At 48.7% G+C, this 17,242-nt stretch overlaps 2 protein-coding genes across 9 annotated transcripts in view; one reads left to right on the top strand and one right to left on the bottom strand.

Annotated features, from left to right (window-relative positions):
* Positions 1–10,918, bottom strand: part of HMOX2 (heme oxygenase 2) — a 41,447-nt gene extending 30,529 nt beyond the window's left edge. The window contains exon 1 of one of the 3 annotated variants that reach the window (XM_069569555.1): positions 10,767–10,918. The gene's annotated coding sequence lies outside the window, so the exon portion shown is untranslated. The remainder of the gene's footprint in view (positions 1–10,766) is intronic. The other 2 variants (XM_069569556.1, XM_069569557.1) reach the window with 2 other exon arrangements.
* Positions 10,917–17,005, top strand: NMRAL1 (NmrA like redox sensor 1). 6 transcript variants are annotated; one of them, XM_069569551.1, is made up of 6 exons: positions 10,917–11,189; positions 11,355–11,428; positions 11,577–11,815; positions 14,150–14,399; positions 15,505–15,695; positions 16,717–17,005. In XM_069569551.1, the coding sequence occupies exons 2-6, from the start codon at positions 11,389–11,391 to the stop codon at positions 16,894–16,896; spliced, it is 900 nt and encodes a 299-aa protein (XP_069425652.1). In that variant the 5' UTR covers positions 10,917–11,189; positions 11,355–11,388; the 3' UTR covers positions 16,897–17,005. The 6 variants fall into 6 exon arrangements, with proteins under 6 accessions (XP_069425652.1, XP_069425651.1, XP_069425655.1 ...); XM_069569549.1 differs by having other exon boundaries at positions 11,134–11,226; XM_069569550.1 differs by lacking the exon at positions 11,355–11,428 and having other exon boundaries at positions 10,942–11,189.
* Positions 17,006–17,242: the final 237 nt, after the last annotated feature.

Genomic DNA, 17,242 nt, shown 5'->3' with positions numbered 1-17,242 from the left:
TCATTGGAAAAGATTCTGATGCTGGGAGGGATTGGAGGCAGGAGGAGAAGGGGATGACAGAGATTGAGATGGCTGGATGGCATCAGTGACTCGATGTACGTGAGTCTGAGTGAACTCTGGGAGTTGGTGATGGACAGGGAGCCCTGGCGTGCTGCGATTCAGGGGGTCGCAGAGAGTTGGCACCACTGAGTGACTGAACTGGACTGAACTGAAACAACTTGAAACAATTGATCTTATAGATGATTCTAAAAGATTAGTGAATGGCTTCTCAGCCTTTTGGCTAAGATCAAGTGTAAAAGATCAGTGATTGTAACAGTGTAACTTTAGATATGGGAAGAAGCAGCAAGGGAGAGCCATTTCCCTGACCATGACCAACGGTAAGACAGGTGGTCCAGAGGCTTATGGGTATTCTTAACAGGGCCCTTTGTCAGCCCACAAAGGGCCCTGTTGCTGCTGCTGCTAAGTCGCTTCAGTCGTGTCCGACTCTGTGCAACCCAATAGACGGCAGCCCACCAGGCTCCCCCGTCCCTGGGATTTTCCAGGCAAGAACACTGGAGTGGGTTGCCATTTCCTTCTCCAATGCATGAAAGTGAAAAGTGAAAGTGAAGTCATTAATTGTGTCCAACTCTTAGCAACCCCATGGACTGGCCCTGTTCAGTTCAGTTCACTTCAGTCGCTCAGTCGTCTCTGACTCTTTGCGACCCCATGAATTGCAGCACGCCAGGCCTCCCTGTCCATCAACAACTCCCCGAGTTCACTCAAACCCACGTCCATTGAGTCGGTAATGCCATCCAGCCATCTCACCCTCTGTCGTCCCCTTTTCCTGCCCCCAATCCCTCCCAGCATCAGAGTCTTTTCCAACGAGTCAACTCTTCGCATCAGGTGGCCAAAGTACTCGAGTTTCAGCTTTAGCATCATTCCTTCCAAAGAAATCCCAGGGCTGATCTCCTTCAGAATGGAATGGTTGGATCTCCTTGCAGTCCAAGGGACTCTCAAGAGTCTTCTCCAATACCACAGTTCAAAAGTATCAATTCTTTGGCACTCAGCTTTCTTCACAGTCCAACTCTCACATCCATACATGACCACTGGAAAAACCATAGCCTTGGCTAGATGGACCTTTGTTGGCCAAGTAATGTCTCTGCTTTTGAATATGCTGTCTAGGTTGGTCATAACTTTCCTTCTAAGGAGTAAGCGTCTTTTAATTTCATGGCTGCAATCACCATCTGCAATGATTTTGGAGCCCCCAAAATATGAACTCTGACACTGTTTCCACTGTTTCCCCATCAATTTCCCATGAAGTGATGGGACCAGATGCCATGATCTTTGTTTTCTGAATGTTGAGCTTTAAGCCAACTTCTTCACTTCCCCTCTTTCACTTTCATCAAGAGGCTTTTTAGTTCCTCTTCACTTTCTGCCATAAGGCTGGTGTCATCTGCATATCTGAGGTTATTGATATTTCTCCTGGCAATCTTGATTCCAGCTTGTGCTTCTTCCAGCCCAGCGTTTCTCATGATGTACTCTGCATATAAGTTAAATAAGCAGGGTGACAAGTACGACAAGCAGCCTTGACGTACTCCTTTTCCTATTTGGAACAAGTCTGTTGTTCCATGTCCAGTTCTAACTGTTGCTTCCTGACTTGCATATAGGTTTCTCAAGAGGCAGGTCAGGTGGTCTGGTATTCCCATCTCTTTCAGAATTTTCCACAGTTTATTGTGATCCACACAGTCAAAGGCTTTGGCATAGTCAACAAAGCAGAAATAGATGTTTTTCTGGAACTCTCTTGCTTTTTCGATGATCCAGTGGATGTTGGAAGTTTGATCTCTGGTTCCTCTGCCTTTTCTAAAACCAGCTGGAACATCTGGAAGTTCACGGTTCACGTATTGCTGAAGCCTGGCTTGGACAATTTTGAGCATTACTTTACTAGCGTGTGAGATGAGTGCAATTGTGCGGTAGTTTGAGCATTCTTTGGCATTGCCTTTCTTTGGGATTGGAATGAAAACTGACCTTTTCCAGTCCTGTGGCCATTGCTGAGTTTTCCAAATTTGCTGGCATATTGAGCACAGCACCTTCACAGCATCATCTTTCAGGATTTGAAAGAGCTCAACTGGAATTCCATCACCTCCACTAGCTTTGTTCATAGTGATGCTTTCTAAGGGCCACTTGACTTCACATTCCAGGATGTATGGCTCTAGGTGAGTGATCACACCATTGTGATTATCTTGGTCGTGAAGATCTTTTTTGTACAGTTCTTCTGTGTATTCCTGCCACCTCTTTTTAATATCTTCTGCTTCTGTTAGGAGGTCCATAACATTTCTGTCCTTTATCGAGCCCATCTTTGCACAAAATGTTCCCTTGGTATCTCTAATTTTCTTGAAGAGATCTCTAGTCTTTCCCATTCTGTTGTTTTGCTCTATTTCTTTGCGTTGATCGCTGAGGAAGGCTTTCTCATCTCTTCTTGCTATTCTTTGGAACTCTGCATTCAGATGCTTATATCTTTTCTTTTCTCCTTTGCTTTTCACTTCTCTTCTTTTCCCAGCTATTTGTTAAGGCCTCCCCAGACAGCCATTTTTCTTTTTTGCATTTGTTTTCCATGGGGATGGTTTGATCCCTGTCTCCTGTACAATGTCACGAATGTCCGTCCATAGTTCATCAGGCACTCTATCTATCAGATCTAGCCCCTTAAATCTATTTCTCACTTCCACTGTGTAATCATAAGGGATTTGACTTAGGTCATATGTGAAAGATCTAGTGGTTTTCCCTACTTTCTTCAATTTAAGTCTGAATTTGGCAATAAGGAGCTCATGATCTGAGCTACAGTCAGCTCCCGGTCTTGTTTTTGCTGACTGTATAGAGCTTCTCCATCTTTGGCTGCAAAGAATATAATCAGTCTGATTTTTGTGTTGACCATCTGGTGATGTCCATGTGTAGAGTCTCCTCTTGTGTTGTTGGAAGAGGGTGTTTGCTATGACCAGTGCGTTCTCTTGGCAAAACTCTATTAGCCTTTGCCCTGCTTCATTCCGTATTCTAAGGCCAAATTTGCCTGTTACTCCAGGTGTTTCTTGACTTCCTACTTTTGCATTCCAGTCCCCTATAATGAAAAGGACATCTTTTCGGGGTGTTAATTCTAAAAGGTCTGGTAGGTCTTCACAGATCCGTTCAACTTCAGCTTCTTCAGCATTACTGGTTGGGGCATAGACTTGGATTACTGTGATATTGAATGGTTTGCCTTGGAAACGAACAGAAATTATTTTGTCATCTTTGAGATTACATCCAAGTACTGCATTTCGGACTCTTTTGTTGACCATGATGGCTATTCCATCTCTTCTAAGGGATTCCTGCCCTCAGTAGTAGATATAATGGTCATCTGAGTTAAATTCACCCATTCCAGTCCATTTTAGTTTGCTGATTCCTAGAATGTCAATGTTCACCCTTGCCATCTCTTGTTTGACCACTTCCAATTTGCCTTTATTCATGGACCTAACATTCCAGGTTCCTATGCAATATTGCTCTTTACAGCATCAGACCTTGCTTCTATCACCAGTCACATCCACAACTTGGTATTGTTTTTGCTTTGGCTCCATCCCTTCATTCTTGAGTTATTTCTCCACTGATCTCCAGTAGCATATTGGGCACCTACTGACCTGGGGAGTTCCTCTTTCAGTATCCTATCATTTTGCCTTTTCATACTGTTCATGGGGTTCTCAAGGCAAGAATACTGAAGTGGCTTGCCATTCCCTTCTCCAGTGGACCACATTCTGTCAGACCACTCCACCATGACCCGCCCGTCTTGGGTGGCCCCACAGGGCATGGCTTAGTTTCATTGAGTTAGACCAGGCTGTGGTCCATGTGATTAGATTGACTAGTTTTCTGTGAGTATGGTTTCAGTGTGTCTGCCCTCTGATGCCCTCTCGCAAAATTTACTGTCTTTCTTGGGTTTCTCTTACCTTGGACGTGGGGGTTTTCTCCCTGTTAAGAGTAGCCAAACAAAGGTCCAGATAGTTGAGGCTATGGTCTTACCAGTGGTCACATGCAGTTGTGCATGCTGGACTGTAAAGAAGGCAGAGCACCAAAGAATTGATGCCTTCAAACTGTGGTGCTGGAGAAGACTCCTGACAGTCCCCTGGACAGCAAGGAGGTCAAACTAGTTAATCTTAAGGGAAATTAACACTGAATATTCATTGGAAGGACTGATGCCAAAGCTGAAGTTGCAGTATTTTAGTCACTTGATGTGAACAGCCAGCTCATTGGGAAAGTCCCTGAAGCTGGGAAAGATTGAGGACAGAAGGAGAAGAGGGCATCTGAGGATGAGATGGTTGGATGGCATCACTGATGCAATGGACCTGAACTTGGGCAAACTTTGGGAGATGGTGAAGGACTGGGAGAACTGGCGTGCTACAATCTGTGGGGTCACAAAGAGTCGTACACGACTGGGCGACGGAACACCACCAATAGGGCCTAGTCCAGTAATAGTGCATTGAATGGCCTATCAATGAAATTCTGACCTGAGAATGAGCATTCCTAGTACCAGGGGACAAACTATTCATGAAATGCCTCCTGACTTTGGTTGAAGCTGAGATCAAAAGGGAAGGAATTTTAAAATAAAGAATGTTGCCCACCATCCAGTTCTACAGGAATTGAGTCATTAGTCACAATAGTCACTGACCTACAACACACCCTGAAATGGGGAAGATGGGGATGAGGCACTTTGTGCTCTAGGAAAACTGGCAGAAATAGCCCTCAGGTAGATATTTCCAGGAGAAATTTTTATGAACCGTTTCTTGTATCTTCCCATACTTGGAAATGCACTAAAACCATTAACTAAGATATCTGTTCCTCACGAATAGCAGTAACATTCTCCCAAGGTATCTGCTTGATTGCCTGTGCGTGTGTGCCAAGTCCCTTCAGTTGTGTCTGACCCTTTCTGACCCTATGGACTGCAGCCCACCAGGCCCCTCTGTCCATGGGATTCTGTCCATGGGATTCTCCAGGCAAGAATACTGGAGTGGGTTGCCGTGCCCTCCTCCAGGGGATCCCAGTCCAGGGACTGAACCTGCTTCTCTTGTGTCTCCTGCATTGGCAGGTGGGTTCTTTACCACTAGCGCCGTGTAAGAAGCCTGTAACCTGTAAACTTTTCTCAAAATCACACCCTCATCTCTTCAGAACAGTTCTCAGCGCTCAGGTTGACTGGAATAAAAATTTCCATTTCTTTCTTAGATTGGCCATTGTTTAAGTTTTTAGTCAACAACCCCTTTTTTTTAATATTTAAAATTTTTTCTGTTTTTTTTTTTTAACTACAAAACATTATTTTTGGGGCTTCTTGGTGGTCCAGTGGCTAAGACTCCACCCTCCCAATGCAGAGGGCCCAGGTTAGATCCCTAATCAGGGAACTAGATCCCACATGCTAAGACCCTGTGCAGCTAAATAACATTCTTGAAAAACAAACAAACAAATGTTATCTTTCTACACATTTGTGTTTACGTGTGTAAATGCATCCAAAAGAGGGAAGGTTTACACACTAGAATGACAGAGGGATGGGAAAGCTCATTTGTGCTATGTATCTGTACCATTTAAATTTTTTATGAAAATGAATAATTGAGTCATGCAAAATCAGATTTAAAAGAATGAATCTTGGGACTTTGCTGGTAGTCCAGTGATTGAGATTCTGAGCTTCCACTGCAGGTGATGTAGGTTCGATCCCTGGTTGGGGAACCAAGATCCCACATGCAGTGGAGCAACTAAGCCTGCATACGCAGCTCCTGAACCTGCGTGCCTCAACTAGAGAGTCCTTGCAAAAGATCCTGTATGCTGCAACTAAGACCCGACACAGCCAAACAAATATTTTAAAATAGATAAGTAAAAGAATGAATTCTAAGACTGCCTGCTGTCCCAAATACGCATACATAAAATTGAACTAAACCAAGTGGCAGTGATTGGAGGAGGGGTTGCCTCAAGGTTCCAATGAGATAACGTGGTCCTAAGTCTGTGCCTGACACGTAGGAGAAGCCCAGAGAAGAGTTTTCACTGTTATCATTAGTACATGGGCTGGCTGGACTGACAAGTGCTTTGCAGGAAGTCCTTTGTCAGATATAAGGTCCCACAGGAGGTGCTGAGTCATGGCTGAGCTAATGCCAGTCAGTTGCCAAATCTTTCCCCTTAGGCCTCAGGGAACCTCCAGAGGTGGGTAGCTGGGGCTTGAAGAAACAAGACCTTTGCCCAGGCTGCCTATCTGCCCACCCACTTCGGGACAGCTCCCTAGTACCAGCACCACAGATCAGAAGCCGGGGGCAGAGATGCTCTTCTCTGCCACTCACTGTCTGCACTGATTTCCAAGCTTTGGGTTCAATGATACCAAAGGGCATTGGAGTTACTCAAGTCTCAGTGTGGGAGGCTCCTCTCAAACCCAGCGTCCATGACTGATCAGCTTCATGGGCTTGTAACTAGAGCAGTCATACTGGGTCCCCAGGCTCAGAAGGATCTTGGGCTTGGTTTAGGTTCTGCTACCACAGTCTTGAAATTCTCAGTAATTTCAAAACAATGGGTCTTGCGTTTTCTTTTTGCAATGTGCCTTACACAATATGCAGCTGGTCCTGAGACTTTCCTGATGGTCCAGTGGTTAAGACACACCCTTCCACTGCATGTGAAATGGGTTTGATCCCTGGTCTGGGAAATTAAGATTCCAGATACCATGGGGTAAAGCTGAAAAAAAAAAACCACACCAGATTTCTGCAGTTGGTCCCATTGAGGATCTTCTTGGTTGGATTTATTTCCTTAAAGTGGAGACCTCAGAATATCAAGTTTTGTGGCTTAACCCACACAGTTGAAGAAAATTCCCATCTTTTATCAGAATAATAGGCACTTGGATTGCATTCAGTAAGTTACTGAGTTCCTACTAAATGCTGGACATTGTGCCAGGAAGGAGAGAGATAGAGATAAAAAAAGACATGGGGCCAACTCTTAGGAAGCCCACAGTCTAATATGGTAGAGACCATGTTGCCAGTGGAATAGAGATGGGAATGAATTAGTAGCTATCCTAGCCTAGGAGTCAGAGAGGGCTTCCTGGAGGAAGTGATGGTTATGTGATGTGTTAAGGAATGAGTAGGAGTTAGCCCTATCTAAGATGAGAAATGCTGGACTGGAAGAAACACAAGCTGGAATCAAGATTGCCAGGAGAAATATCAATAACCTCAGATATGCAGATGACACCAGCCTTATGGCAGAAAGTGAAGAGGAACTAAAGAGCCTCTTGATGAAAGTGAAAGAGGAGAGTGAAAAAGTTGGCTTAAAGCTCAACATTCAGAAAATGAAGATCATGGCATCTGGTCCCATCACTTCATGGGAAATAGATGGGGAAACAGTGGAAACAGTGTCAGACTTTATTTTGGGGGGCTCCAAAATCACTGCAGATGGTGACTGCAGCCATGAAATTAAAAGACACTTATTCCTTGGAAGAAAAGTTATGACCAACCTAGACAGAATATTCAAAAGCAGAGACATTACTTCATCGACTAAGGTCCGTCTAGTCAAGGCTATGGTTTTTCCAGTGGTCATGTATGGATGTGAGAGCTGGACTGTGAAGAAAGCTGAGTGCCGAAGAATTGATGCTTTTGAACTGTGGTGTTGGAGAAGACTCTTGAGAGTCCCTTGGAGTGCAAGAAGATCCAACCAGTCCATTCTGAAGGAGATCAGCCCTGGGATTTCTTTGGAGGGAATGATGCTGAAACTCCAGTACTTTGGTCACCTCATTCATAGAGTTGACTCATTGGAAAAGATTCTGATGCTGGGAGGGATTGGAGGCAGGAGGAGAAGGGGACGACCGAGGATGAGATGGCTGGATGACATCACTGACTCAATGGGCATGAGTCTGAGTGAACTCGGGGAGTTGGTGATGGACAGGGAGGCCTGGCGTGCTGCAATTCATGGGGTCACAAAGAGTCAGAAATGACTGAGCAACTGAACTGAAGGTGGTCAGAGGAGGCCTTACAAATAGCTGTGAAGAGAAGAGAAGCGAAAAGCAAAGGAGAAAAGAAAAAATAAAAGCATCTGAATGCAGAGTTCCAAATAATGGCAAGAAGAGATAAGAAAGCCTTCCTCAGCGATCAACGCAAAGAAATAGAGGAAAACAACAGAATGGGAAAGACTAGCGATCTCTTCAAGAAAATTAGAGATACCAAGGAAATATTTCATGCAAAGATGGGCACGATAAAGGACAGAAATGTTATGGACCTCCTAACAGAAGCAGAAGATATTTAGAAGAGGTGGCAAGAATACACAGAAGAACTGTACAAAAAAGATCTTCACGACCAAGATAATCACAATGGTGTGATCACTCACCTAGAGCCATACATCCTGGAATGTGAAGTCAAGTGGCCCTTAGAAAGCATCACTATGAACAAAGCTAGTGGAGGTGATGGAATTCCAGTTGAGCTCTTTCAAATCCTGAAAGATGATGCTGTGAAGGTGCTGTGCTCAATATGCCAGCAAATTTGGAAAACTCAGCAATGGCCACAGGACTGGAAAAGGTCAGTTTTCATTCCAATCCCAAAGAAAGGCAATGCCAAAGAATGCTCAAACTACCGCACAATTGCACTCATCTCACACGCTAGTAAAGTAATGCTCAAAATTGTCCAAGCCAGGCTTCAGCAATACGTGAACCGTGAACTTCCAGATGTTCCAGCTGGTTTTAGAAAAGGCAGAGGAACCAGAGATCAAACTTCCAACATCCACTGGATCATCGAAAAAGCAAGAGAGTTCCAGGAAAACATCTATTTCTGCTTTATTGACTATGCCAAAGCCTTTGACTGTGTGGATCACAATAAACTGTGGAAAATTCTGAAAGAGATGGGAATACCAGACCACCTGACCTGCCTCTTGAGAAACCTATATGCAAGTCAGGAAGCAACAGTTAGAATTGGACATGGAACAACAGACTAGTTCCAAATAGGAAAAGGAGTACGTCATGGCTGTATATTGTCACCCTGCTTATTTAACTTATATGCAGAGTACATCATGAGAAACGCTGGGCTGGAAGAAGCACAAGCTGGAATCAAGATTGCCGGAAGAAATATCAATAACCTCAGATATGCAGATAACACCAGCCTTATGGCAGAAAGTGAAGAGGAACTAAAAAGCCTGTTGATGAAAGTGAAAGAGGAGAGTGAAAAAGTTGGCTTAAAGCTCAACATTCAGAAAACAAAGATTTTCATGATCATGGCATATGGCCCCATCACTTTATTTCCCATGAAGAAACATTGTCAGAGTTTATTTTTGGGGGCTCCAAAATCACTGCAGCTGGTGACTGCAGCCATGAAATTAAAAGACGCTTTCTCCTGGGAAGGAAAGTTATGACCAACCTAGATAGCATATTAAAAAGCAGAGATATTACTTTGCCAACAAAGGTCCGTCTAGTCAACACTGTGGTTTTTCCAGCGGTCATATATGGATGTGAGAGTTGGACTGTGAAAGCTGAGTGCCGAAGAATTGATACTTTTGAACTGTGGTGTTGGAGAAGACTCTTGAGAGTCCCTTGGACTGCAAGGAGAGCCAACTAGTCCATTCTAAAGGAGATCAGTCCTAGGTGTTCTTTGGAAGGACTGATGCTAAAGCTGAAACTCCAGTACTTTGAGCACCTGATGTGAAGAATTGACTCATTGGAAAAGACCCTGATGCTAGAAGGGATTGGGGGCAGGAGGAGAAGGGGACAACAGAGGATGAGATGGCTAGATGGCATCACTGACTCAATGGACGTGAGTTTGAGTGAACTCCAGGAGTTGGTGATGGACAGGGAGGCCTGGCGTGCTGCGATTCGTGGGGTCGCAGAGAGTCGGACATGACTGAGCGACTGAACTGAACTGAACTGAAGGTGGTGGGAGGATGGTATACAGTCTGAGCTCCGAGAATAGCATAATAGGCTGTGGAGGAGGCAATGCAAGGTTATGCAAGATAAACATTCTATTTAGATGACACCTTCACTTATAGACACAAAGGTGTATTTATTAAAATAAGTGCACACATCTTACATATTTTACATATATAAAATACACATTACTTCGTAGGTTATTTCCACCAGTGAATTCGGGAAAATAACACCAGTTTTAGTTTGATTTCCCTGTAACTCCAGTTCCTAGTAAATGTTTATACAACCAGTCAATCAGCAAATATTTATTGAGTGACTACTTGTACCAGGCACTATTTTAGGTGCTGGGAAATCAGCCATGAATGGAGACAAGTGCCTACTGTCATGAAACTGACATTCCTGGAGCGGTTAGTACACATTTTGGAATGAAAGGAGGGGAAAAAAATGCTTTTATCCTAGTCAGCAACAACATTTCAGAAGAGAGTGAGAGGGTCATTTTTGAGTTTTAGTTGAACAAGGAAATATATACATACATACATAAATATATATATATACACATACACATAAATATATATATATATATACACATACACATATATATATATATAAAATTTGTAGAATTCCCTAGTTGTCCAGTAGTTAGGACTCTGCTTCCACTGCAGGGGGACACCTGTTCTATTCTTGGTCGGGGAACTATCCCACATGCCTTGGGGCGTGGCCAAAAAAAAAAAAAAGAAAGCTCTTTTCTGTTAAAAATAATTGAAACCTGGGCAAGTAGCAACCTCAAGTATGAGTCAGGCATACAAGAACTGAGACAGAGCCTTGGGTGTTAAGAGTCACGAATACAGATTTGTCTGTGGGCGACACCCATATCTCAAAGATCAGATATTCATACAAAATAAGAAGTATTTACTTATTCGTTTTTGCTTGGCGCAGTCGTCACCACCAGCATTCGCCTATGCAGTCCTCCTCTGCAAGTGCATTTCGGTCAGACCCGATTTACGCAAATACGGTTTACGTAGGCCTCGGGCCAGCGGCTCCAGACCTTCCGCCGAGTTTGCCCGAGTCGGGACGAACCATCTGTGCCCGCGGAGGGGGGTGGCATGTCCGCTTCGCTCAGTCAGGGCCGAGACGGCGAGGATTCGGAAGCCACGCAGCCTGGGGTCCCTTCATGAAGGATGAATGGGAAAGCATGGCTTTGCCAGGTTGCACCTGGAGCTGAGGGCGAGGGTCGGCCCCACATGTAGGGTTGCATCCCCCCTCCGCGGTGGACTCGCCTGCAGCCCCGCGAGTCCCCAGTTCCCGGACCGGTTCACACCTAGGCCTTCACTGGGAGGTACAGCCGGTCTGGGGGACCCGGGAACGGGTTGCGGGTACGACCAGGAGCCGGCCCGAGGGGACGGGGGTGGCGGGGTCCCTGTATTTCCCGGCCGGAACGCCCCCTAGGGCCTACGCGACGCGTGCGCCCCTTCGCCCACTCTGTGCCTCTCGCTGCCCCTAGACCTCTCGGGACCACACCTTCCGCTCCCGCTCCCATGGCAGACAAAAAGCTGGTGGTGGTGTTTGGAGCCACAGGTAAACGAAACCGCAAAAGGAGGCTCTGGACCCCTTACCCAGAACAGCCCAGGGGTCCGGCCGGCCCCGTCCCCCAGCGCTAGGGGCACCACCCTCGGCAGGCCTCCCATGCAGGTTCCACCCTGCAGGTCTTTCTGATTCTCCGCAGGTGCCCAGGGAGGCTCAGTGGCCCGGACGCTCCTGGAAGATGGGACATTTAGAGTCCGAGTGGTGACCCGGGACCCTGGGCAGAGGGCAGCGAAGCAGCTGAGGCTGCAAGGTGCAGAGGTAGTGAAGGGAGACCAGGATGACGAGGCCAGCATGGAGCTGGCCCTGAGCGGGGCTCACGCCACCTTCATTGTGACCAACTACTGGGAAAACTGTAGCCAGGAGCAGGAGGTCAAGCAGGTGAGGGCAGGCCGCAGGGCATCTGGAGGCCATGGCAGGAGCCGGGCATCTTCAAAGAGTTCCCAGGTCTCTGCTGGTCCTTGCAGGGCAGCTCTGACTTGTCAGAGAGGGGCTGCCCCCTGCCTGTGACGATGGACACTGCAGCCATTCCCCTCCTCTTCCATGCAGCCCTCCTAGACTTTGATAAGGGCAGGAGGTGGCTTCTTCACCCAATGACTTAAGATCACCATACTGTTCACCCTTTTGACGTGTACAGCTCAGTGTTTCTTCACGTTTGCAAAATTGTGCCACCATCACCACTACTAATTCTAGAACATTTCATCACCCCCAAAAGAAAACACCACAGCTGGTGGCAGCCCCTCCCCATTCTTCCCTCCCCAGGCCCAGGCAACCACAATCTGCTTTATGTCATCCAGTGACTTCACATTTTCCTAAACAACTCTGCTGACCCATAATTTTCTTAAAAGGTACACATTTTAATTGTACAATTTGATGAAATTTGAAGATAAATATACCCATATAACTGACTTCCCAGTTGGCGCTAGTGATAAAGAACCCATCTGTCAATGCAGGACACGTAAGAGACATGGGTTCAGTCCCTGAGTCAGGAAGACCCCCTGGAGGAGGGCATGGCAACCCACTCCAGTGTTCTTGCCTGGAGAATCCCATGGACAGAGGAGACTGGCTGACTACAGTCTATAGGGTCGCAAAGAGTCGGACCTGGTTGAAGCCACTTAGCACACACACAGCACACATACCCATGCAACTAACATTCTCATCAAAATATGGTGAGGGGCAGGGAAGCCTGGCGTGCTGCAGTTCACGGGGTCGCAGAGTCAGACACAGCTTGGCGACTGAACAACAGCAAGAATCAAAGCATCACCATTGTTCCCCAAATCTGCCATGTCCCTTTTTAGATGTTTCATGTTTCCCTTTATTCTGTTTTCCACCCAGCTTCTCTCTGGTCCGTGGCTGTTGAGCCCAGGCTGCTGTGGGAGGGATGTGAGACAAACATGCATCTTTTTAAAATCTCCTGGAAGGTGGAGACACTTGCAGTGGGCCTGTCACATAGCAGGCGCTTGGGTATTTGTCGAAGGTATGACTGGTGCAGCCAAGGTTCCAGGGCTGAGACCCCTGGCCATCGGCTTTCAGTCCTGCCCCGTCCACAGCTCCCCGCTGCCTTGGCTGTGGATGTAACTTCCCTGAGCTGGTCTGTGTTTCCTCCCATGTAAAGGGGAGCTTTACTGGACCACTTTGGTCCATAAAGGGAAGCTGGACTGGACCACTGGTCTCTTCGTTTTTAACCTTGAGCCTTCAGTTGCTGTCTTACCTGGAAGCCCATCTCAGAGAGTAGACAAAGATAGCTTTTCTGGTTCATGCAGATCCCGTCAACCTGACCGCCTGCACCATGACAAATGATGACAAGCCAGGTAGCTTAAAACAACAGGAATTCATTCTCTCCCAGCTCTGAAGTCTAGGACTCCAACAGCAAGGTGTTGGCCCTGCCCTGTCTGGAGGCTTGCCTCTTCCGGTGTCTGGTGGTGTCGGCTCTCCATGTGGTCAGGTCACTCTGGGCTCTGCCTTTGTCTTCACGCAGCCTCTCCTCCCTATCTCCTCTTCCATCTCTCATAAGGACACTTGTCATTGGGTTGAGGCCCCACCAGGGTAATCCAGGATGATCTCAAGTTTTTTAACTTAAAAAATCTCTTTGGAGACCCTTTCCCAAACGATGTGACATTCACAGGTTCTGGCGGATGGGAGGTGGACATATCTCTTGGCCACCATCCAGCACCCTACACAGCCTTGTGAAGCAGGTGGTCTGTCCCCATTTAACTGACAAGGCCAGAGCAGTTAGACCCTTTGTCCTGGAAGGCACAGCCAGGGCGCTGCAGAGCCAGTCTGGATCCCAGGTGGCGTGTTTCGTGTGCTGAACAGCTGAGCCATAGCACTTCTTTAGGGGATGGCTGGGACTCTCCAAGGAAGACGGCACAGCACGGGGACAAGATGCCGTCTGAGCACAGGCAGAGACGGGAAGCCTCTGTGCACCCCCTCCCAGGTGGCACATGGTGGGCCCACCCTGGAAGGTGGGATGACCTGGATGATCTGGGGAAGGGGCACTAAGGCTGTGTGGCTGGTGGGAGGCTTATAACCCTGGGGTAGAGGATGTGATGCTGAGGGAGCTGCACAGGAAAGGGGGAACCTTATCAGAGCGGTTAGTAGCCTGTGGCTCTTGGCACAGTGGCCTCTCGGGTGGGAGAGCCAGGGCCGTGATCGGGACACACACCCTTCCTCTGAGCTTTGTGGCTTCTCCCTTCCCGCCTGCCCGCCAACCAGGGGAAGCTGCTGGCCGATCTGGCCAAACGCCTGGGCTTGCGCTACGTGGTCTACAGCGGCCTGGAGAACATCAAGAAGCTAACGGCGGGGAGACTGACAGCGGGACACTTTGACGGCAAAGGGGAGGTGGAGGAGTATTTCCGGGACATCGGTGTCCCCATGACCAGTGTGCGGCTGCCCTGCTATTTTGAGAACCTCCTCTCCTACTTCCTGCCCCAGAAAGCCCCGGATGGAAGGAGCTACTTGCTGAGTGAGTGTGCTCCCTCGGGCGTCTGCTGGCACCATGCGGAGCACGGTGGCCCAGAGAGCGGGCTTGTCCTCCAAGGGCTCCGGGCCTGAGCCCCAGCCCTCTCACAATAGGCCCATGACCCTGCTGGGCATCCATGTCCTGTCCCATGAGACGGGCATGGCCCAGACTTCCCCAGGGAAGATCTGCCCAGTGCGGGGACACCGTGCTGCGTCTGTCGGAGAGCTTTGCAGAAACAAGCGTGGTTCTTTTCATCAGTGAGGAGAGGGTTTGGAGGGCGAGGTCCAGTTGTAGATTTCCCAGGGGTAGGAAAGCACTTTCTTCTCAGTGCCCGTCTGCAAATCTACCAGCAGCTTGGGGGGCACTGTGTCCAACCTGTGTCCTGCCGCCAGCAGGGCAGCGCGGGAGGCTCGGCAGCAGAGCGGGGAAGGTCAGCACCCTCCCCTGGCTCCTCACTTCTGCATGACCCTCCCTTGGGCAGAGTCTGGGCCTGGCACCCCACCACCACCCTTTACAATTTGCAGAGCCATCGTCATTCACCTGTGTTCCATCACTGAGCTGGAGTTCATCCCCACAGGTTCCTGGGTAGTCTGAATGGGAAGCTGTGGAAACTTTACAGGCAGGGCCTGGGGGCTCCAGGTGCCTCATCTAGACAGAGCTCTGCCTCTCCCTCCCGAAGCCACACCGTGGCCGGTAGAGTCACTCATTAACACGTTTATCAGCACCCACCCACCATGCAGCTCTGGGCTTGGCCCCGGCCTTGGCCAACCGAGCTTGCTTGCTGGCGTTTGGAGCACTCTCCGTGGGCGTCCACGTCAGGAACTGGGGTTTGCATCCATTCTTGGGCAGAGCGCCTTTCAAAGCCCCTTGCTCTCCTTCTGCTTGTTCCCGTCTCAGGCCTGATGAGTGGCAGGCCTGGAGTTCTCCCCGGCCCGGCTCCCAGGATTTGAACGGCCTGCCGGCGGCAGAGCTCCGTCGTGTCCTGTTTCCTGACTCAGTTCTGCTGCTGACCCTGAGGTGTCTGAGTTAGGCCAGGTGCTGACCTGTGCGCTGGTGGAGACCGACCCCTCAAGAGACACAGGCCAGCACATCCCTCTTCCCCTCCCAGGCTTGCCCATGGGTGATGTGCCCATGGATGGCATGTCCGTGGCCGACCTGGGTCCCGTGGTGCTCAGCTTGCTAAAAACACCAGAGGAGTACGTCGGCAGGAACATCGGGCTCAGCACCTGCAGGCACACGGCGGAGGAGTATGCCGCCCTGCTCACCAAACACATAGGCAAGGTGGTGTGCAACGCCAAGGTGAGAGGCCTGGCGGGAATGCGGTAGCCCCATCCGAGGGGCTTTGCGGGTAGCAGGGGAGTGGCATCCTGGGCTGCCCCATGCTCTGAGCATCACAAAGCCAAGTTCATCCTCAGAGAATGCTGATGTGCTGTTCTCAGGAGGGAAGTGTGGCTGCCGAGTGAGATGTCTGGCTCTGGCAGAGGGCCAAGTGGCAAGAAAAGGCTCCAGGAAGAGGACCTAGCAGGGGCCAAAGCAAGGAGGGAGAGCACGGGGTGTCTTGGACTGCTTGGTGGAGGTGATGGAGGCTGCAGTAGGCCCCATCCGGCCCCTTTCCCTGGCCTGGCACAGTCCCCTCCTTCCCTCACCTACCCTGTCCTGTCCAGACCCCTGGGTTTGTTGTTTCTAATCATTTTGAGAGTCTGGGATATTCAGAGTCATTAAATGACAGAAACCACCCACAGAACACCCCAGACACAAGCAGAGCAGTAAAGGGGGGAGAGACCAGGGCAGGACACGTTTTGGGCTCAGATTTTGCTCCCAGCCCTTAACACCCACCTGTGTGTTACCAGAGGCCCAGCCCCTGGCCCTTCTCTGCCTCGGTTTCTTCATCTGTAAAGTGGGTGTACGGAGCGTATCCTGTCCTTGGGCTGCTGTGAAGAGTGAATGGAATAACTGATGTAGACACTCCCTTGGCACAATGAATGTTCTACAAAACATGCACTAAAGGGTTGTCTATTACTCTCTAAACAAAGAAAGCCTGAGGCAGTCATGGAGGGTTTGGGAGCCAAGGAGTTAAGGTTCAGTTTGGTCAGGAAAGGGGAACAGCTTTGCTTTGGTGTTTTGAGCAAGAAAGTGACAAAAGCAGAGTCCTGATATGGAAGGGACTGAGATGTTTGCACCTCATGATCTTGGAAGAACTGGATATAAATTGCCCTGGAACAGTGGTTTTTGAAGTTTCATCTTTTTAGTATCAATGGTTTTCAGATGGATTCAGGGGGACAGAGTGGGGACTGAGGTACCGATGCCCCTCTGCTTGCAGACAAGCCCTGAGGACTACGAGAAGCTTGGCTTCCCTGGTGCCCAGGATCTGGCCAACATGTTCCGTTTCTATGCCCTGAAACCTGACCGCAACATCGAACTGACCCTGAAGCTCAACCCCAAGGCCAGGACGCTGGACCAGTGGCTAGAGCAGCACAAAGACGACTTCGCAGGGCTGTAACCCTGCCCACCTCTCAACCATGTCTGAGGGGACTGGGGGTGCAGTCACAGTGACCCTCTCTTGTGTTATAAGAAAGTTTATTCTTTAAATAAAGGCCATTGTTCTCACAGATGGCTTCCAAGAGAAAAGCACTTTGTTTCATGGTTTGGGGTTGGGATGGCAGATGCTGGGGCACCAAGGCCATGAAAATTCCAATAGGAAGCGTCAAGTGCCCAGCCAAGTGTGGGGGGCCAAGAGCAACCCCCTCCCAGCCCTGCAGCCAGGGGCGACGTCTGACACCCCGGCACACACACCCTCCCACCCCAGAACATCTGGTCATCCGCGTGTTCCGAGTTTCAGGGTGGGA

The sequence above is a fragment of the Ovis canadensis genome, chromosome 24, assembly GCF_042477335.2.
Source record: "Ovis canadensis isolate MfBH-ARS-UI-01 breed Bighorn chromosome 24, ARS-UI_OviCan_v2, whole genome shotgun sequence".
Taxonomy (NCBI): domain Eukaryota; kingdom Metazoa; phylum Chordata; class Mammalia; order Artiodactyla; family Bovidae; genus Ovis; species Ovis canadensis.
This window is presented reverse-complemented; position numbering and strand designations above follow the sequence as displayed.